This window comes from Engraulis encrasicolus, chromosome 9, assembly GCF_034702125.1.
Source record: "Engraulis encrasicolus isolate BLACKSEA-1 chromosome 9, IST_EnEncr_1.0, whole genome shotgun sequence".
NCBI lineage: Eukaryota > Metazoa > Chordata > Actinopteri > Clupeiformes > Engraulidae > Engraulis > Engraulis encrasicolus.
In genome coordinates, this window is record NC_085865.1 from 25,949,982 (window position 1) to 25,972,231 (window position 22,250).

General features: G+C 43.6%; 2 protein-coding genes across 3 annotated transcripts in view; one reads left to right on the plus strand and one right to left on the minus strand.

Annotated features, from left to right (window-relative positions):
- Positions 1–4,016: 4,016 nt before the first annotated feature.
- Positions 4,017–10,575, plus strand: foxh1 (forkhead box H1). Its single transcript, XM_063206146.1, has 4 exons — positions 4,017–4,114; positions 5,825–6,453; positions 7,252–7,356; positions 8,309–10,575. Exons 2-4 carry the CDS (start codon positions 5,926–5,928, stop codon positions 9,290–9,292), a joined length of 1,617 nt encoding a protein of 538 aa, XP_063062216.1. The 5' UTR covers positions 4,017–4,114; positions 5,825–5,925; the 3' UTR covers positions 9,293–10,575.
- Positions 10,576–11,150: 575 nt separating this feature from the next.
- Positions 11,151–22,250, minus strand: part of oplah (5-oxoprolinase, ATP-hydrolysing) — a 34,179-nt gene continuing 23,079 nt past the window's right edge. For both annotated transcript variants that reach the window (XM_063206837.1, XM_063206836.1), the window contains exons 19-27: positions 21,275–21,449; positions 19,613–19,797; positions 18,862–19,008; positions 18,315–18,449; positions 17,197–17,346; positions 16,452–16,609; positions 15,944–16,104; positions 12,884–12,981; positions 11,151–12,074 (exon numbers count right to left, since the gene is read on the minus strand). In XM_063206837.1, the coding sequence (XP_063062907.1) occupies positions 11,916–12,074; positions 12,884–12,981; positions 15,944–16,104; positions 16,452–16,609; positions 17,197–17,346; positions 18,315–18,449; positions 18,862–19,008; positions 19,613–19,797; positions 21,275–21,449 (1,368 nt within the window). In that variant the 3' untranslated portion in view covers positions 11,151–11,915. The remainder of the gene's footprint in view (positions 12,075–12,883; positions 12,982–15,943; positions 16,105–16,451; positions 16,610–17,196; positions 17,347–18,314; positions 18,450–18,861; positions 19,009–19,612; positions 19,798–21,274; positions 21,450–22,250) is intronic.

Sequence of the window (22,250 nt, forward strand, 5' to 3'; positions counted from 1 at the left end):
AAATGATTCAGGTGCCCTCAAGTGGAGTTGAGAGAGAAGTGCATGTCACCTCTCCAGGCCTAAATTCAATCCATTTTATGTCAAAAAAATGAATGTACATGAATTTGTGTAGATGTAATAAAATGTCACAAATATTGGATGTATTGGTAAACTGATGCTTAAAACATGTTTGTCATATAAAAACAAAATGGAAAGTGTGCCACTAAATGAGACTCAGCTGTTCCTGTAAGCTCAGCAGCCTCTTCTGTATAGGTTTATCTCCCAGCAAGGACACCCCCACCCCACCCCCACATGCACATTTTTTGGTTGTCACCGCACCATGCCATATCAACCTACAGGTGGCACACACACACACACACACACACACACACACACACACACACACACACACACACACACACACACACACACACACACACACACACACACACACACACACACACACACACACACACACACACACACACACACACACACACACACACACACACACACACACACACTTGTTCTGGACTCATCTGAACTACATCCCTTCAACAAGACCAAGGATAGCCACACACATGCATAACCATGCTACATGCATAGCCACACAGTGACAGCCACACTGGGCCCTTTTAATAATAAAAATATATGATAATAAAAATAATAATAATAAAAAAACTCTGCTCACCAACCGCGAAGTGAAAACTACTTGAATAGAACACATCTTCATTTCCCTCAGGGATCAATAGTTATTCTACTCTACTACTACAAACCCCAACTCCGATGAAGTTGGGACGTTTGGTAAACAGTGAATAAAATCAAAATGCTATCATTTTCAAAACATTCAATCTATTCATTAGATGGAGAATAGTGAAAAGACAACATATTAAGTGTTAAAACCGAGAAAAAATATTGTTTTGGGGGACATATGTACTCATTTCTAATTTGATAAATCCAACACGTCTCAAAAGAGTTGGGACGGTGATCAGTGAAATTTAGTAAACATCCAAATAAGATAAAACAACAAAGAAGAACATTTCAAAATGAATTGTACTGACGGACAATATAGGTGTCCAGGTAGCCTATAAGATCATCACAGAGAGGCTGAGTCACTCAGAATTAAAGATGCAAAGGGAATAATTACCATAGTTATTACATACATTTTTGAATTCCCTTTGATTTACCACGATTGAGTGTATATAAGACATATTTTTGTTAATAAAATCATTGTATAGGTTCATGACATCATGAAATATATATTGGCTGTAGTCTCACTCTAATTCCTGGAGTGCTAGAGCTATTGAAAATTGACCATATTAAGAATGCTTAATGCATGAAAATGATACAGGGGTTTAACATTCTCCTAAGCACCTGAGCTCACTTGAAATAGACCCAGAAGACATGGGAAACTGTCCTTTGCTTACAGAAGTCAGCAGAAGTTGTGGAAGTCCATTCTTTTTGACAATAATAGAGCATTGCACATCCTGTGCTACAGTGAAAATGGACCATCCAACTTGTGTTAGTGCTAGCTTCAAAAGTCAGCCTCCATGATGGCATGCGGATGCAGTAGTGCATTGGTTAAGATGTTCTCACTCATCTGTAGAGTTAAATACAGTGCTGAATGGTATAAATGGGTTTTAAACAGCATGAAAAGCCACTCATGCATTATATTTTGAAGGGAGATCTTCGATTACTGCCACATAGTAAGGTCAAATTGCATTCTCTACTATGTTTTAACAGTTTGGCTCCTTCATAAGGACCAGCAGGTGATAAAATGGTGGGTTTTTGGTCAAGACCTGTCACACTGTAAGCACTACAGAAAGGAAAACATTGCAAAACATGACAAGGAATACACCCACCATTTAAGCTGGTGAAATCATGTCCAAGATAGGAATTAACACTGTTTTTTACATAAAATCATCTCATCGGTTAATGTATTTAACTGTTAAGTGTTGTCTTTTGTTTTGTTTTTAGTCTTCCTCGACATTTGCTGCCATTTATTGTCCCCGTCCCAACTCTTTTGAGACGTGTTGGATTTATCAAATTAGAAATGAGTACATATGCCCCCCAAAACAATATGTTTTCTCGCATTTAACACTTAATATGTTGTCTTTTCACTATTCTCCATCTAATGAATAGATTGAATGTTTTGAAAATGATAGCATTTTGATTTTATTCACTGTTTACCAAACGTCCCAACTTCATCGGAGTTGGGGTTTGTAGAAAGCTTTTGTTGTCATTATACATGTACGATGAGAATTCATCCAAGTCTTACTCAACAGTACCAATCTAGGGTGAATGGAAAATATCCACCTTTTCATGTATGGACATTTTCCTTGTCATAATGAATACTTAAAATTTGATGGTGGTGGTAAACATTTGTGAAAAGGTGACATTTTTGAATGGCCAGCATGTTTTCTGTAAATAAACTGCTAAAAGTATTACATAGTGCACCTTGCAACATGTTACCCTTTAGTTCCACCATACTATTGAATCTAAATATTTTATACACAAAGTATTTAGCAAAGTCTGTGAATGTAGGCCTACATGATTTAGATCATGTTACACTATAGGGCCTACAGGATAACATGTACATACCACATCACAGTAAACCCATCAGGGCAGGACAGGACACTGGTGACCCTACAGTTCACTGACCTCTGAGATGACCCCAGTGTTCTGCCACTGTGGTGACATTTCACAGATCCCATGGGGATGAGGGACACTGCCGTGCTTTGTTTGTTTCCTGTTGAAACCATTCTGCCACATAAGTTTAGGCTCACCTTTGTCTGTAACTGTTATATGATGAGTTATTGAACAATATATTGGCGTATGTGGCTTGGCATTTCATTTTCATTAGCGTCCAGTTTGCTTGTCAGTGAGGAGAACATGTTGCACCCTCTTTTGGGGTATGTGGACCTCATGAAGAACAGTTGTTCCATTTGCTATGTCCAGTGAAACTTTTAGTATTTTACTGAGACAGTCCAGCAAATCTTCATCATCCCTTTGGGGATGGTTCTAGGCAGTGCTTGAAGTGGAGGGGAACTCAGGGGAACTCAGTTCCCCCACCTCTTAATTTTCATCATCAGAGTTCCTACACTAATCTTTTCAGTGCCTTGTCCGGCATGAGGCACAGCATTAAGCCGGACGCCCAATTGAGTAAAATACATTAAAATGCATTAAATTGCATCTGAGAAACGCAAATTTTCTTGGGGGAGGACCCCAACCCCCTCCAAAAATATGTCCTCCTTTTCGCTGGCACGGACGTGGTCACTCTATTTGGTACTGATGGGATTGTCGGAAAATCAGGGTTCCTGCACTTCTTTTTGGATGGTATTTTCGGACGATCAGGGTTCCTGCACCTCTCTTTCCCACTTCAAGCACTGGATCTAAGCTGATAATGCTTTCAAAGAATGTCTGCCATCGAAGAGTGTCCAACAAAAAGGGAATGTGTTTGGCCTGGCTTGATATTGGCGTCCCTTGCCCCTCCTGCAGTTCTAGTACAGTGGACAGGGAGGCCACAGGAAAATTGGAATGGACATGACCTTACATGTACCACCTACAGACCCCTGGCATGCCCGCTGATTACGTCTATTTGCATCTGTGCAGCACAGTCGAACCGTCATCTGGCCCTTACTACCCACTCCCCATATAGGTTTGTTTGAAATGCAAAACTGGACAGCCATTAACTTGAATAATTTTGTGACAGTTCCAACCTTTTGCTCTGAATTGTAAATTAATTGGGTTAGTTTAAAAATGTCCATCTCTTATTTTGGTTGCTAATATACAGCTCAGAAAATAAACAAACAAAAATGAACATTAAAAATATATCCATGAAATGCTATTCACATTTGGTGTTCCCTTTATTATTAACAGTATTTATGCCATAGAATGTTAGGTTACTGAATGATGACTATCCTGTCAAGAATATGCTTTGTCTTTTTTCAGCAACAGTGTTGTAGTTGACGGGTAGTTCCGTCCAATCAGCTGTGTAATTGGTCATCATTATCGCGTGCACAGGTGAGAAACTGAACGCCCTCACCCCCAAACACCTACCACGAACCTTGCTGGTCAAATTTGTCTTCTTGTACCTCTCCACAGCACACTACTCGATGTGGATATTTTGTCACTGGTAAGACAACAATACGATTTTAGGAACAGACACGCGTCCTCGGGACTGGCAACAAGATGTTCATTGTTCGATTCGAGAGTTCGTGAATTTTGTAGGCCTAGGCTATATGTTGCATTTTGGAGGCCACTGGTTACGCTAATAGCGTATACTGTATCCTAGCCATTGTATGGCCTATGCGCTGACAACATTTTAGGTAGTTCTATAGGGGCCTAAGTCCCCAGAAGTACAGTAGACCAAGGTATTTGATCTGGCATTGTCACCTGAAAGTGTAAACAACTTTCCGGTTCCCACATGTTTCTTTCTTGGGAGCATTTATCAATTCAAATAAATTATGTTTACCATCCAGACATACAAAATTCACAATTATTATTAGAACTGCTCAACTTTGAAATCAGGGATTAAAAAGAGTTCTAGATTGTTTGGGCCCTGGAACCTTCTAAATGCTGCGCAACCACCTGAAACCATTAGAACAACTGAGGGACTGGGCGCCAACACAACCATCGTTTGAATGGTTGCCTCTTCACACATCCAAAAGTACCCCCCTGGAAAGCAGTGTCTTCACCCTGCTGTAGAATATTCCTCTAATCCAACTTGTTTTCAGTGTCTTGCTGTGCGTCAAGGACTCGAACATTAGCACCATATTATCTACGAGAAAGGCCAAACACTGGCCCGAAACCCATTTCCTCTCAAGAGAACGCAACATAGAGTAGAATTCTGTGACCAAAATCAAAATACGCAGGACTCCTATCCTGCATCTCAAATGGTGTACTTCAGTGTCCATGTTTTAGTGCGTATGGCCTATTGAGTACGCACTAAAACATAGTGCCCGAAATATACCGTCTGATATAGGCCTACAGAACTTGTCTACTTGGTCATGTTATTGCAGACAATTTAATAGCCTACTGTAGCCTATACTAGGGTGCCGCACTGTCCCTAAGTCACAAACAGATTTTGTTGTTGGCAGATAATTGTCTGGAATAGTTGGGTCTTGATATAATTGATCGATATAATAGGATGCGTTTTAATTGTTTGCTGTAAACTATTTGCAGAATTCCATGTATCCTTCCTTTTGCATGCTATTTAGGTAGGCTACCTACCTACTAATTGCGTATTTGTATTGATTAGGCTACTGATATCAGAACATGGGTGAATTTAACCGAAAGTGTTAATCTTCCTCTGTATGTGAGAGGGGAATTTGTATATTAGCGCCCTCACTATGTATATTGCTGCTGCGTATTTGAGGGAATCTACACTCTCCATAGATGACACCACACATCCGTCTTGTGGACACCACACATTTGGTCGATTTGGAGAGAACCATTAAACTTTCACTCGTGACTTAAAAGTTTTATATTTTGATAAATTGTGTAATTTACGTTGCCAGGCATTAAAGCATCCCATATGCCTTCAGTAGACTAGTGAAAGTAAACACATTTCCGTGCAAACTGAGTTGAAGGGTTGTACACTGAAACGGGAGGTTTTTTATTATTTAATTTTTAAAAATTTTATTTGGGTTGGGAAAATATATGAAACTGCAACTTTAAGTATTTTTAACAGGAGCTTTTTGCAGTTTACTGTTTTTCACACGCAACCAGGCCTGCCCTGCCCCCCGGGGCGATCACTCATTCTGCGCGCAGATAGCGCCCCATTCCCCCCTCGATTACGCAGCAGGATTTACATGAAACTGTTAATTGTTTGCTCTTCAAATAGAGTCGACCTGGAGCCAGCAGTCTGCCGGGGGTTAAGGACCGACCCCCGTCTCTCCCTCCCCCCAAAGCCCAACCCGCAGTAAGGCCCGAGTGTTCATCAGCATGACAAAGCACCAGGGGGGTCAGGGCTTACTGGCACCACTCGCCATTCCCTACCTGCCGTCATCTGCATTGGGAGCGCATCGCGACCATCAACTTGACTTCTGTGCTGAGAGGAGTGGTCACGACAATGCCCCTCATCTCAGTCGTCATCCTCAGGGCAACCTAGCGAGGAGCTCCTCATTCCAGGACTGGCAAAGGAACCCAATCTCTGCGCCGGTGCTGAAGCGGAGTGCGTTTGCAGAGCAGCCGGCCCCAATTTTGTGCGTTAGGGCGGCTCCTGCGCCCATGGAGCCAGCTCTATTAGATGACCCCACAGCTGGATACTACTCGGAGGCCTCGCAGGTCAAAATGGAGCCGCCCGTCAAGCATGAGCACCAGACTGGCCTGACTACCCCATGGACGAATGATGGAAACAACGGGGGCAAGAAAAAGAACTACCAACGTTACCCAAAGCCGCCGTATTCATATCTTGCCATGATAGCAATGGTTATTCAGAATTCTCCAGAGAAGAAATTGACACTGTCAGAGGTAAGAGCTCTAAGTTGCCCTTTGCTTGTGAGTGTAGCGGGCCAAGGGTCAATAGTATCGGGTCAGTCCAAATACCGGTACAATGGATAGCCTGTATGATGCATGGCCTGTCATATTTCATTGTCTCTTTATTGTTCCAATTATATCTTGATACTGACTTAAGCTTGATAGTTTAGACATGTGTGTAAAATAACTTTCAGAGAAGAAGAGTGTTTTATGGTTGTCTTTTGTGCATACTGGTGATGTTTGGGGGCGAACCTTGCGTGGGGCGCACCTATGCAAACACAGCCTCTCATCTGACACGCGCGTTCTCAGAGACGGATTGTCTCTATCGTGCCTTGTTTTGTTAAGATAACATGTAGTGAAACCAGAGACACTGATATGCATCAGCTTGAGCAAGCTATTGATAGGACGAAGCCTTGGGTACAGATAGTGTGGGCCTAATTGCTTGTACAGAGAGCCCAGAGACACATCCCTGCTGCAGGGTTGTAATATGCCTTGACTTATCTTGCCTTATTTAACATGACTTTTTAAGTATTTTAAGTAGGTCAAATATGTGAAGTTTTTCTTTAGGTCAGATGCAAAGATGATGGGTGATTGATGACTTACTGATCAGTAGGCCCACTTTATGGCCAGTTTTAGGCTTTTCTAAACGTATCAGCACTGACACCTCTGATTTAAATTTTACTTCACATTGTGTTTGGCAGATGAATAAAACAATACAAAAAATCATTTGGCAGATGAATAAAACAAACTTAAATCACTTGTAAATATCATTTGTCTTTATGTCTCCTCCAGATTTTGAAGGAGATCAGCACACTTTTTCCCTTCTTCAAGGGGAACTACAAGGGTTGGAGAGACTCTGTCCGGCACAACCTCTCATCATACGACTGCTTCGTTAAGGTTTGTATACATGACCGCATCCTCTGCAGCCCCACTAAAAGATGCAGCAGTTATCACCTCATTGGCATTGCAGTAGCTTGTAATGGGGCATTGAATTTCACACCAGCTGTAGTAAAGGGATGGGCTTTCCTTTACGTTCCCTTCACGCCCCCCTGCTCTGCCCTACTCTGTGCTGAAAGTCAGCAAGTCTTCAAGACTGTTACAAACTCGGGAAATTCACATGCAATGGCGCCATACTGATTGGTCAACAAACTCTTAACCTACAAGAGCTAAACGGCAAGGCCATCAGACACATCAAACACGCATTATCTCAGGACACCGCAGACACTCACTGAAAAACCAAAGCACACACGCACATGCAGAATCCTTTTCAACCATCACCATCTCAAAGACAAGCGCGCCATAATGAGTTTTAAAGTGGTGGTGCATTTTTTTTTCTTGATTCTTTATTTCTTAACAATGTTATCGCTGCTGCACTCCACTCACTTGTCTGCAGTAAAAGTGGAGGAAGCCTCATTTAAGGAGCCCAAAAGCAGGGATGCCAATGCACTACTACATCCCCCTTTCCGGCACCTATGCTCAAAGAAGATACATTAGCTTAAGATGCAACACCGCCTGCTTCAGCAGAAGCCACACACCCATATATGTTTGTCCCCCAAAACAAAACAAAGCCACACAAGAAATGCTGCACTCATGTGTCGTCATGTCCCTCTCCAACATAAAATATCTGTAGAAATCTGCGTGAATATGAATGTCCAAAATGAATGTATGTGCTTTGTGCTTTCTTTCATCAAAATGGGATCTATAGATGGAAATTAGCTGTATTACTTCACTTGACTTTTGTGAACTAAACTAATTAAACAAAACTAAAATAATGTGAAGTGAATGTGAAAGAAGGAAGAGGCCAAAAACTTCAACTAAATGCAACTAAACTGTTTCCTCTGCTCCATAGGTGCTGAAGGACCCCGGCAAGCCCCAGGGGAAGGGCAACTTCTGGACAGTGGAGGTGAGCCGCGTGCCCCTGGAGCTCCTGAAGCGGCAGAACACGGCCGTGTCCCGCCAAGACGAGACCATCTTCGCCCAGGACCTGGCGCCCTACATCCTCCATGGCCACCATCCCCACCACCAGCCCCCGAAGCCCGATGCCGAGCCCCGCTCCAACCCCCCTCCCCTACCCCCCTTCCCCACCACGCACAGCTCCCCACCCACAGAGGACCTATACCGGCCCAAACTGGACTCGTCCTTCGCCATCGATTCCCTTCTGCACAGCTTCCGGCCCCCCTGTCCTACAACAGGTGGAGGTGGGGATGCGATACGCAGCAGCAGGGACAGCTGGGGTGTCATTGACCCCCCTCACCCCGTCTCTCCGCCCTCTGTGCACTACACCGCCTCCAACCGCAGTGCCTCCGCCAGCTCGGCCAGTCCCGCCTCTTCCTCCTCGGACGACGACTGGAGGGTGGCCCCCCGTGCCGGCCGGAAACGGACCCACGAGAGCGAGGCCGGCTCGGACGGCTACGACGACTCCTGTCCCCCCAACAAATCCCTGCGGAGGGGGGGCAGCGCCCCGCCCTGGGAGCTGCCCACCTCCTACGCCAAGTACACGCCCCCCAACGCGGTGGCACCGCCCAGCATGCGCTTCAACGGGGGGCCCTTCGTGCCTCTCGGGGGGCTGCCCTTCTACGGGTACGGCGCACCCCCTGGCGTGCCTTCTGGGCATTTTGTGGGGCACAGCTACTGGCCCATTCTGCCCAGTGGGCACGTCTCTCTACAGGCTCCCCCGCTGCTCATGGACTTGGACAGCATGCTGCAGTCGGTGCCGCCCAACAAGAGCGTATTTGACGTTCTCAATCCAGCTAGTCAGACGCAACATCATCCCCCGCCAAATCAGTACGCCCTACAGAACGGACCCCCTCTAGCGCGATATCCCCAGTATTAAGACTTTCCGATCCCCCATCCACAACCATCCTAAAAACGATGCTTTCTTCCCAGCCTCCCAACAGACAAACACATTCCAAGTTTTCGAAGAATGTATTCCAAGTGCCAGATTACTGAGTGGTCACTACTTCTGTATTAATTTGGCAGTGACCAATGTTTGCCAAAGTTAACCCATTGTTATTGACCAAAGACTTTGCACTGCCAGTGTTTGCACTATTTTACCCTTTTTTCGTTTCATGTCAAGCGTTTTATACATGTTGAACGTTTACAGATATTGTTCACTGACTTGTATTATAAGCTATGGCTGTTTTTAAAACTGTCGTGTTTGTGCAGGGAACAATGTTGGTGCTATAAAATGATTGCTCTGAACAGGGTTTGAGAGTTTACATGTCAATGCCCTTTCATGGGTTGTGACCAGAAAGGTGTGTGTGTGTGTGTGTGTGTGTGTGTGTGTGTGTGTGTGACTGTGTGTGTGAGAGAGAGAGCGCCAGAAAAACTATACTTTTCTGCGCAAACTGAATGTATTTTTTAAGCTAAGAATGTTACTGTAAATATTCCCACTGTGCCTTTATTGTACATATAATTGTTGTTGAATGTGTGTTACTCGTAAAGTTTACTAGCCAGTAACAATGCCTATTTTGCAATCTCTCAGGGTCCATTTCTTAAATGTCTTGCAACACGTACAAGATAGATATGTGTTGCATCTTACTGCTACCTTTGGAAATTCGTCAGAGCCGTTTTCATCTACTGATAAACTCTCCTCATTTGAATTGCACAAACCCTACTACCCCCGTCCTGTCCAGTCCTGCTCTATCAGGCAATGTGGGGGGGAAGGGCGTTAGTGTCGGGGGAGGTGGTGATAGGTGCCTGACTTACTTGAAGCAAACTGTAAACACGTTTCCTTACCTCACTGGAATGTCTTGAAATACTTACATGGTGTTTTTTCCCCGCTAAGTTAACATACTACCTCCTGTTTTAGAAGGGGGTCAGAATAACCCTGCAAAATGTTTTATGGTTCGTCCTTCCTTGCACATAAATACATCATTTCATATAACTGTCTTGTCCTTCTGTTTAATCGTGTGGTGATGGGAGTAATTTCATTGTAGGTATTTTTCCCAACTGTAACTGAGCTCTTCGTGCGTTTGTGTGCCGCTCTTTTCCAATCTGCCTCCATTCCCACCGATCACTGATCCATTCAAACAGATCGTAATCTCTGCATTCCTGGCAGGACCAGGGTAGGCTGGCGTTGGTCATCTCAGACCTCCTGCTGCCATCCCTGACATTATCCACCACCACGGCATTACAGTAAAAACCAACCACCCATACACCCAGGGACCCCCCACTGCCACTCCCCATGGCCCCCTCAGAACATTACTCCCTCCTGGGGTGAGGAGTGCCGTTACCCAGCCCACCCCTGCAGAGCTCCCTTATCTCGTTTTGGACACAAATCAGTGTTGTACACACACACGCACACAGTAAAAGGCAGTGGACAGTAATCACTGGTCATGCAGGGGGGGCATAGATTTTTCCTACTAATGGCAGTGCATCAGTGTATGGTAGTTTAAAAAGAGCCATAATATGGCTTGGAGATGCACCTTTTCCTGCGGGATTATAAATTCCAAGATTCTTCCACATAGGGAAAATGTTATTATTTCACCTAAGGGAAGGAGGCAGTTAACCATACAATTCATGCTTTCCAAATATATACAGTATATTTTCAACCTTGCTAAGTGAAACACTGGGCAACATTCTTGTTCAGGAAAATGCCTGAAAAGTTGTGAATTTGTAAAATAAGGTTGGATTCTTATTTCGAAGTGTGCATTACAACATGGTAGTAAAATAGATTGATTGATACAAAGTGTTGATATCAGTTATGTTTATTTGAAAATATATATTTTGCCTGTTGCCAAATGAAGTAAAAACAGTAAGAAGTTCATCTGAAAGGAGTGAAACACTGGCTCGTTTTCTGTTGGTCACACCAAAAACACGTCACCATATTCATGTACAGTATGCAGTGGCAGGACATTACAGGGGGAAAAACACACACAAACCTAATTGCATAGAGAGCTTCCACACAGTACTTTCAGTGGCGAGACAGACCACAGTCTTGATTGTCCTAAAACACTTCTGTGGCTAACGCTATGCTGAGGTAACTGACTGAAGGCTAATATTTTAAAATGGTCGCCCCCACTATGGGATACTCTTGTGTGCCTTGCCTGTAAAGTTAAGTACACCTGTGACATCTAAGACAACACATGAGGTTCTGTTAAAAAAGGCTTAGAGTCGCAAATGTTCACAGTTCATTATTACAAAGGTTGCAATGGACTTTCACGAAAACAAATGGTTTTCTTTTTGTTTTGTTTTAGATGGGTCATTGGATTGTCTTTCTTCATACACTGCATGTCCACAAACAAAACACAAAAATGCTCACGCTCTCTATGTGTTGTATGCCTAGAAACCACCTATACCTTACCACCTTAAGACATACTTTTGCAGAAACGTACAGTAAATGCTTCCATTTTTGTCGTGGCCATCCCTTTTTCTCTAAAGGATCCCATACCACTTTCCCCTTTTTCCTCATCTACCTCTTTCCTGTTTTTTTTCCCCCTCCACATCATTCATGCTTAGACACTCTCTTGTGCACGGCGGTACTCAAACACGCTGCCTCGCTCAGCGAAGGTCTCCTTGAGTCGTCTGCGTTTGGGGGGCAGAGTGCCGTTCCCGTCGTCGTCCTCCTCCTTCTCATAGCCTCCTCCGCCTGGAGTGTGGAGGCTGAACATGTCCTATGGACGCACAAAAAAGTGGCCATTACATACCAGGCTTGTACGAAATTCCGAATGGAAAGAATTTCAATTCAAAGTAATGCCATAATACGAACACTAGGTGGTGGTGTTCTATGTACTTTCAATGGGTGGTGTAGATTAAATTCAAAGAAATTCAAGGTAATGGCACGACCTAGTGTTCGTATTATTTCCATTCGGCATTTCGTACAAGCCTGTTACATACGGACTGAAATTACGTTGATATTACTCTATCATCTGGACAATTCACTTCACTAATGAATTGCTATAATGAAGCTGCTCAGATGTTCTTCATAAATAAGCTTACTGACAGAACAACACCCCCAGTGTATAGCAATTCTACATTTAAAAAGCTTCAGATACTCATGTGTCCTTCCATACCAATTATGTAATCCTAGAGGGTATTCAGAGTGGTAACTCATGTAAAACAGAGGTCTCAGAGGTTTGTCGTGCTATAAAGCCAAGTCAAACGGCTCTTCTAGTAGACTAACCACAGTCTCCAAGGTAAGGCTGCACTGCTCCACCAACTGCTAGCTGGTCCCATAGGATTCAATTTATATAACTGCTAGAATTGTAGTATTGCATTGCCCGAGTAAGAATAGCCGGAAGAACAGAATGGTCAATCAACTGAAGGGAAGGTGCAAAATCTGCTTATTTTAGGAAATGGTGGAAAATCACTTTAACCTACATAGTTAAGTAACTAAACCTGCTTTCTGAAACATGCCCCCACTGTTCTGAAACATGAATGAATGAGCAAGACCCAGCCTGTTGCTTGCTTCTGGTTCTCTTACCCCGGGCTGGAGGCTGACGGTGGTCTTGGCCCCCAGGTTAAGCACCCTCCCGTCGGCCCTGTGGAGGAGGTTCAGGCCAGCTTCTCCACTCTCCCCCCCTAAACAAGCGGCGAGAAAACAAACAGATAAATGGAGAGATAAGCCTAGTGAATGTGACGTCACACAACACACAAGGCATTGTTTGTTTTACTCTGAAAGTGTATCCGAACATTTTTTTCTCTGATGGTGATTTTGCACTTCAAACAACATTGATCATACTGATTGATCTTTTACTAGATCAATCTCTGATCAGCCAATAAATAAAACAGACAGAGCATCCTATCAAACTTCAAAAGAAAGAAGTTTACCACACACTTTCTTGACTTTATGCTTGTTTATTGCCTGAGCGAACCTGATGACGCACAGAGGCGAAACGCGTTATTCGCTCTAAATAAACAAGCATAAAGTCAAGAAAGTGTGCGGTAAACTTCTTTCCTTTGAAGTATTAAACAATCCTGCTTTGCCAGCATGGATCTTTGAACTGTTGCATCCCATCAAACTGTTCAGTTACTTTGAGCTGTACCTTGTATGAATTGTAATATGAATAAAAAATCTGTTTATATCACCACCTTCACTATTATCTGTACTAGAAACAGTATTACTATTGTTTATAGTAGAGTAGAGTTACTTTATTAATCCCAAAGAGAGATGAAGGTGTCAAGCAGCCCACATGTAGTATTAAGATGATGATTATGGGGTTGTGATTATAATTATGATTATCCCTAGCCAGGCCACGCCCTGCTAGTGACGCAACACCTTTGGCATTGCTTCTAGTCAGGCCAAGAGCAATGTAAATATTGTTTCTGATCTCCGAAAAAATTGGGACCTCCACCCACTTTGTCGTACACCAGTCAACCAGTAGCAAACCTAGGGGGGCAGGTCAAGGATGCCGTTTGGGAAACACTTATTGTTATGCTCTTGGTCAGACCAAGGGCCTCATTTATAAAACCTTGCGGAAGAAATGCGCCAAAAGATGGCGCACGCACGAATCTCAGGATGTACGTACGCAAGAAAATAATCAGATTTATAAAGCATGGCGCACGCACGTTCCACGCTGATCTCGTGTTATAAATCCCAACTGACTTTAAAGTTGTGACAAGTGTGCGCACCTGAAGACACATCCATAATTAACCATGAAAATTCAGTGAAACGCTCAAAATGAATATTGATATCTGTGGACAGTGAGCGGAAAGCAGAGGGGACATTTAACAAATAGATGGAGAAAATTGGGCACTGTTGAGCTGTTAAGTTTGGGAGGTCATACAACTTAATTAATACAACTGTCCGTGTCCCGGTTCATGTGTCCATATCATCCTCTTTTTCTTTTTTCTTTTTTTGTCTTTTTGTTTACCTCTGGTACAGCGTGGCCTTTGCGAGCATAACCATCCTCCACATGCTGTAATTCGAGGATTGGCATTTGATTTTTGTATTTTTATTTTATTTTACCTTTATTTCCCTGGTAAAATAAAGGTAAAATAAAATAAAAATACAAAAATCAAATGCCAATCCTCGAATTACAGCATGTGGAGGATGGTTATGCTCGCAAAGGCCACGCTGTACCAGAGGTAAACAAAAAGACAAAAAAAGAAAAAAGAAAAAGAGGATGATATGGACACATGAACCGGGACACGGACAGTTGTATTAATTAAGTTGTGCACAATGTGCCCCCATGTGAAATTCACCAGAAAAATATATAAAAATATTTTAGTCCTCCTGCATAAAAGTATAGGCCTATCGCTAATCAGGTGTGGCAAGTGGAAGAAAATAAACCTGTTACACAGGCAATGCAGGGGATGTGGGTCTACCACATCCTCTCACAACTACGGAGAGCCTGTCGTTTTGCCAACTGCAATGTGGGTAGCCTATTCTCCGTCTCATCGCACCTCATGCACCTGGTTTACCGGTCACTGCGCGCAGCTGTATGCTTTCAGTTCAAAGCGCGACGCTCCAACTATCAATTGGCACATCCATTGACCACTTGACATCTACTGGGCCTCTGGGCATTTTCTATTCTGTATTTATTTAATGTGGGTATTATAAACGTGTATTATCAGGCTATAAGGACAACTGCTGTCTTAGAAATGCACTCTGCTTCATTGCTGACGAACCGCACGACAAAGAAACGGCATGCATTGGAAGAAGGAGTAACGAAGCTGTCAATCACTATGGCACTTGATTGCTTGCCTGTATGCCGAATGACGAGAAAATCAACCATCACTTTTCTATTACTGGTACAGCTGCACTCCGCGGGCAGATGATTCTGTAACTCAACTGTTGACGTAATTCCTTGCAGAGTCGGAGCGCACAAACGATTACAGTTTGGAGAGGTCAGGAAAAGACCTTCCTAACAGCCATACCGCAGACACTTTTATACATACACCGAAATTATGTCTTGTCTAAACGTCAATTAAAACAAGCATGCAGAAACGGATTCCCCCCTTGAAAAATGACCGCACTTCGGTGATCCATGCTGAAAGCAATGGTGAGTAATTAAAAGGTATTCCCAAATGTAGCCTAAATGTATGTTGTAGGTCGACTACTTCCTTACAAAACTAGCAGGTGGTTATGGATAGGCTAGGCTGGGCCTATATTTTTCCACCATTACCAACCAAACAACAACTAACCGTTGTTCGTTGCGAACTCGATTGACAAATGTTACATGTAAAGTGGCTATAGCCTATCGTGACACGTGAACTCCGTTTCTTTCCCCCCAACCAATTTGGTCGTTCTTCTACCTCCCGAAGTTGCGCTTTCCGCTATTATTCTTTTTTTTGTGCGTACGCATGGGTCAAACTTTGCGTGGAGCTGCGCACATTTACCACCATGTTCTTTTTCTATAAATACCAAACCTTGCGGTGAACTTGGTGTGCGCCGTCTTTTGTGCGTACGCAGCCATTACAAATAAGGCCCCCAAGTATCGAAGAGATTTGAAAGTCGATGATAGTCAGGCTAGATTATCCCTGCCATGAAGTCCAATTCATCTAATTAACGCGTTAAAGTGACAGCCCTAATTCTTCCTACCATGAAGTCCATAGGGCCGTGTGGATCTCCGCTCGGTGAGGACAGACAGCACCACCTTCTCCCTGAAGAGGAGTTTCCTGACGACCCCGTCTCCTCCCTTGTAGCGGCCGGCCCCTCCTGACCCTGCTCTCAGGGAGAACTGCTCCAGGATCACCGGGTACCTGAGGGACAACGCAGGAGCCAAACAACACACATGGATTTAAACACACATAAACCCCATACAAAATCTCACTGTGTCAACATGCTACTGGTATCAGCACGAAAAGATTTGAAGTAAGAAAAGCAATGTAAAAAACAAACAAAACAAACTAGTAAAGCAGAGCTCTTTGACAGTGTATGATTAACAATACCAATTCAACAGATCTGTATGCATACTGTATATGTTTAAGTTTGCAGTAAGGCTTGGAAAAGCTGCAATTAGTCACAGCTTTTACTGGTTGCATTGCAAAAGAACAAACAAACTAAAACCGTGAAAGGAAGTAACCTCCTGACAGTGGAGGAAACAAACCGTTTCTCCAGGATTTCTGGGTCAGTGATGCGCGTGTTGGTCATGTGACTGTGTACGCCACTGCGTCCGTCCCAGCCTGGCCCTGCTCCCGCACCCCCGGCCACCGTCTCGTAGTAGCCACTCCTCTCACTCCCAAAGGATATGTTGTTCATGCAGCCCTGCCGAGCACAGGAACTATTCATTAGGATTTTTTTTACAAGAGATCTTTAACTTTACATGTACAACTGCCATTTGTAATGTAGGTAATTGAGACAACATCTTTATGCAAGAGAGCTCCTGCTTGGCTCCAAATTTGAAACTGAAGAAGGCAATTTAGTTGCTGCTTTAGCAAAAAAAACAACCTGTCTGCGTAAATGGGCATGTGATAGCATCATAGCTTAAACACCAAATGACACCTTTGATAGCTAAATCATGTTGTCCCCTGATTCACAATATTTTTGTACCATTCGTATGGCCGTTTCCCACTGTCTGGTATCAACTGATCTCACCATTTTCTCTTCTCCATTACAAAAAAATGTTTGTATTATTCATTCAATGACCCCTCATACCTATATTTGGTATCACTTGCTCAATTTGAAGGGAATACAAGCATTGATGTATTAAGTTAGCATTAATAGACACATCTAATGCAATGGAAAATGATTAATCTGTAACCAAAAACCAAGTCAAGTCAGGACACGACGAGTTTGTACTAACCAGCTTGCTTTAGCAAGTGGAAAACAAATGTTTACACCGCTAAACTCACCTGAGAGGCTGCACAGACTTCAAACGCTCTAAAGATGACGTCCACGACCCTCTGTGACGTCAGCACGTTGCCCCCCACCACCGCTGCATTCTGGGACGGCTGGAGGATGGAGCCGGGGGGAATGATAACTTTGATTGGAGCGAGGCATCCCTGAAGAAGACACAGATAGATACAGATACTCTACACTCATATCTACACACAGATAAGACAACTATGCCATTAGCTGATAAGGACCACTGTTGCTGGTTTAGCATGAGCCAGACACACAGAGCATTTCTTTTTACAGTACATGTATGGGGCAGCTGTCGAAGACTGGTCCAGGATATGGTGTCGGGACCAAAGGGTTGTAGGTTTGAATCCCCCACCAGTAGAAAGAATGAGTGGTAGAGTGAATGTCCTTTACTGAGGCATCTGAGCGTGAGCACGCATTTATGCAGGACTGCTGCTAACCTGTTCCCAAGTAACAGCAATTTGAATTGACTTTAACAACTGTGATCTTAACAAACATTTTGTGCAATTTATGCACTGCTGAGGGGTCAATTGAAAGACAGAGAAGTGTAAGAATAAGATACAGCTTTATGTAATGCACTGTGTGTTGGTAGAGATGGCTACCTGGTTGATTCCAAAGAGTTCAGTTGTAAAGAAATGCTTTTTTACTCATCTGAGGAGCTTTCTCGATGCTCAACTAAGGAATGAAATGTCTTACAAAGTTCAAAAGAATCTTCATAGACATTAAAAAAGGATAAATAAATATTCGACCACCAAATGTCTTCCTCGCTGTGTGATTCATCCTAAACATTTTGAAAAGACACAGGGTTCCTGACAGCTTTTCAACAAATTAGATTTTAGCAAGGGAGCTATACATGGTGCAGACATTTTTTTATACATGAGGTACTTCAACACCACGGCTCTAAATGAACACCTGCAAACCGGTCAAATGCTGGTGAAAATTCAGTTTGGCTGATAGAAAACAAAACGTACTTGCCACTTCGACCCATTAGTGAGTGTGCATTTAGCTAGTAAGATTAACATCTATTAGACATTTTGACCGGTGATGAAAAAAGTTCAACATCCAAGACCAATCATTTTGGGATGTGTGTCTGATCTCCCAGACGTACCTGGTTGAGTGGGATGTCCTGTCCCACCATGCAGCGTAGGCAGTATATAAGAGCAGAAAGGGTGATGGCGCGGGGAGCGTTGCAGTTGCCCCACACTTCTGGCCCCGTCCCAGAGAAATCAAACACTGCACTGCCCTGCAGAGGGAAAAGTGTGAAATCGTATCGTTTGTTGTGTCAATAAAAGATAAGACAGAGATAGTAAGAAGAAAAGGGCCTACAATTTAGAAACATGCTCCACTACATCTTACATTGGAAATGCTAGATGGTATCATACTACAGTAATAAGTCCATAACTAACTTACTAATTTCATTTGATTAATTCTAGAAAAAAATGCATATCTTTTTGCAGTCAGGCAAGAAAGCAATGGAAATATTTTGGAAGTTTGACAATTAAAGCTGACTTCAAAAGTATCTGTCTAAATATTAATTGTACTATGTCCATGATCATCATATTTTTTTTTTACTTCAAATAACAGTCTTCGAAAAACAGACTACACAACAGCAGCAGTTCCAAAGATAGCCACTAGAGGTCAGATGACTGGCTCACCTCCTGTTCATTGATCTTCACTCGTAGTCTGATTGGCGTTCCATCGTCCATGTGATCCTCAGACTCCACCTCCAGAGAACCGGTCTGCTGTCGGCGGCGTTGGGCAAACTCTCTCAGCATGTCCCTCACAGCCAACTCTGCATTGCTCTAAAATCATACAGGAGTATACAGCAGTGCAACAATGCTCATCAGCTATACATGGGGTCTACATTTTTGTTTTCCCCTGACTGTGTGAAACTAACTGCACACAACTCAACCTCTGTTGGAAACCGCTGTCGGTCAAAAAATTAGCTCACATGGTTGGCTGCCAGTGTCTTGCCCCTCCTCACAACATCGTGTTTACAAACACTGAGAACCCATGTATAATGAGCTATAACATGGCATCAGAAATACACTTAATTATTATCTGAGCGTGGCAATAATTATGAAAGACAATTTTGTGTCTCCTACATCCAATATTAACTAGCACAAGCACACAGCCGCGTATATATCCATGTATACAGGTGGCACTGCCTTCTCCATATCTACTGTATAGTATTTTAATATTGTTTGTGAACACTACGTGTGTTTGTTAATACTGGTACGAGGTTTGTGAATACTTGACGTGACATCTGTCTCTCTCAGGAGACAAGGGTGTTCTGAACAACTAAACAATATTTAGCTCAATGCGCCATGTCCTCAAACACATAGTAGTTCACTTTCAGAACTCTAACAAAACGCACATGCACACACGGAGACAGCGTAAATTTACCTGAATGTAGCCCATGTAGGCCTGAACCACGGGCAGGCCGTAGCTGTCGATCAACTCGCTCACCAGCAGACTCCCTCTCTGATTGGCTGCCACCTGTGCTCGCAGGTCTGACAGGTTGTCATGGAGATTACGAGTTCCGGAGCATTCTGGGTACTGGGCTGGGGCCATCAGGGCCTCTGTGACAGCTGAGAGAGAGAGAGAGAGAGAGAGAGAGAGAGAGAGAGAGAGAGAGAGAGAGAGAGAGAGACAGAGAGAGAGAGACAGAGAGAGAGACAGACAGACAGACAGACAGACAGACAGACAGACAGACAGACAGACAGACAGAGAGGAGGAAGAGAGGAGAAAGAAAAGAGAAAGAGAGGTAGGAGGAGAGTGTGAGAGAGACAGGTAGGGAGAGGGGAGGAAGGAGAGAAACAGAGAGCAGAGAGAGAGAGAGAGAGAGAGAGAGAGAGAAAGAGAGACAGACAGATCAAGGCAAGGACAGAAGAGAGGTGAGGGATAGGGAAGAAGGGAGAGGGTGAGGAAGGGAGAGAGGAATGGGGGGTATTAGCCTGATGAAAGGTTAACTTTCACCTGGCTGCAAGAAACCCACCTGGCCAGTTCCACCAGAAGAGTCAGCAGCTATAGTACAGCATGGAGGCCCAACACCAGGGGTGGGGAACCTAGTATGACTTGAGGGCCGCTCTATCCAGCCCCCAATATAATTATCCTATGCAGCTTCACATGAAATATCCCATATTTTGTCAATAAATCACATTAACAATACAATTACATTATATGCTGCCTTCAATATAGGCCTGAAATGCAGAGTGAAATCCTGGTTTGTGTTCATAGTACGGCCCTCTGAGGACTTTTACGGCCCTTGGAGGAATTTGAAGTGGCCCCTCAAATGAAAAAGGTTCCTCACCCATGCCCTACATCATATTCTTCTGGTGACCATGAAGGTGTGTAACAGTGTAGCGCAAATCGATACATCTATACTGTACTATCTTGGTCTCCAAACAAAGGCCCGCAGGCCAAATCCGGCCCGGTCATGGCAAACATTTGGCCCGCCATGAGGTCAGAACAAATGAAAACTAAATGTGTGTGATTTTCGTTAACTAAAACTTCAGTGGGTCATATCTCTCCAAAGCATTCAGAGAGAGTTAGATCTTATTCTAACAGCCTCATAACAGACATTGACAAGAATGGAAAAAACGGAAAAGCAAAAATCTGTTCTCTGTCCAGACATCGAACCTGTTTCTCATTGGGTTGGGGTTTTGATTTGGCCCACAGCGTCACTTGCGCTACATAACTTGGCCCTTGGAGAAAAGTAATTAGAGACCACTGCTGTACTATATCCAAACACTGTTGGCAGATTACCGTTGCAATATGCATGCAACAGCTTAATGTATGCAAAAGAACAGCTGCAGACCTCTATACTGCATAATATAAATACAGATTAAAATGCAAAACAATGCAATATCACACACATAGTACGGCTAAGAAACCTGTGTGAGGGGGACTATTTCACGATAAAACAAAATGTAAATGTTTTCCATATGATCCCGTTATGTCCTGGATTTTAACCTATGGAGCAGGTTTGGTTCTGCAACATAACTTTCACCATAAACAATGGACCACTGCATGCCCTCCTTTTCTCTCCCAGCGCTGTCACCTCACCTTGCTCCTGGAAAATGCCCCCGGTGACCAGCTTGAAGGAGGTGAAGACGGCGCCCTCCTCCTGCAGGGACTTGGAGTGGGGTGGCATGGAGCCAGGGGTGATACCCCCGATGTCAGCATGGTGCCCCCTGCTGGCCACAAAGAACACTGGCCCACTCACACCCTGCCAGAACACCTGCAAGATGTAACAGGGAGTTTATTTCATTTCTTTTGGGATCAATTAAGACACTCCACTCCACTCGTACAAATTCTAACTGTGTTTGGAGTATATTGAGTTAGTTGCTGTGTGATTGTGAATCTGTAACGGTACATGCACACAGGGATGGCTCGTTTCCTTAACGTCTCCGTGAGCAGTGTGAGTCCGAGAGGTTCGCGGGCTGCCTTTTGTCTGTGTAAGTTAAGATCATAAGAACACCGGGCAACTCACACCCAGCCAGACTACCATTGAGGGCACAACACAGACAGGGAGTTTGTCTGAGTGTGATTATGAATGAGGGTGCATGTGTGTGAGTGAGAAAGAGAAAAATATAAACAAAGATAGAGAGACTCCTGCCTTCATAAGTGAGTGAAAGAGCAAATACCACACACACACACACACACACACACACACACACACACACACACACACACACACACACACACACACACACACACACACACACACACACACACACACACACACACACACACACACACACACACACACACACACACACACACACACACACACACACACACACACACACGAAGAAACTCAGATTAAGTGAGAGAAGCAACAGGGGGCACCGGAAGCAGTAACAGGAAGAAGAGAGGGGATGTAGAAGGAAGCAACTGTAAAGATGTACATAGCAAACACAAAACAGAACAATAACAAGTAAAGGCAATGTTGAGGAATGCAAATTAATTACTGCTTCAGATCAGTGGCCCAACCCATAGTTTGACGCTGAAATTTACTGTTCAAATATAGCAGTGGTTC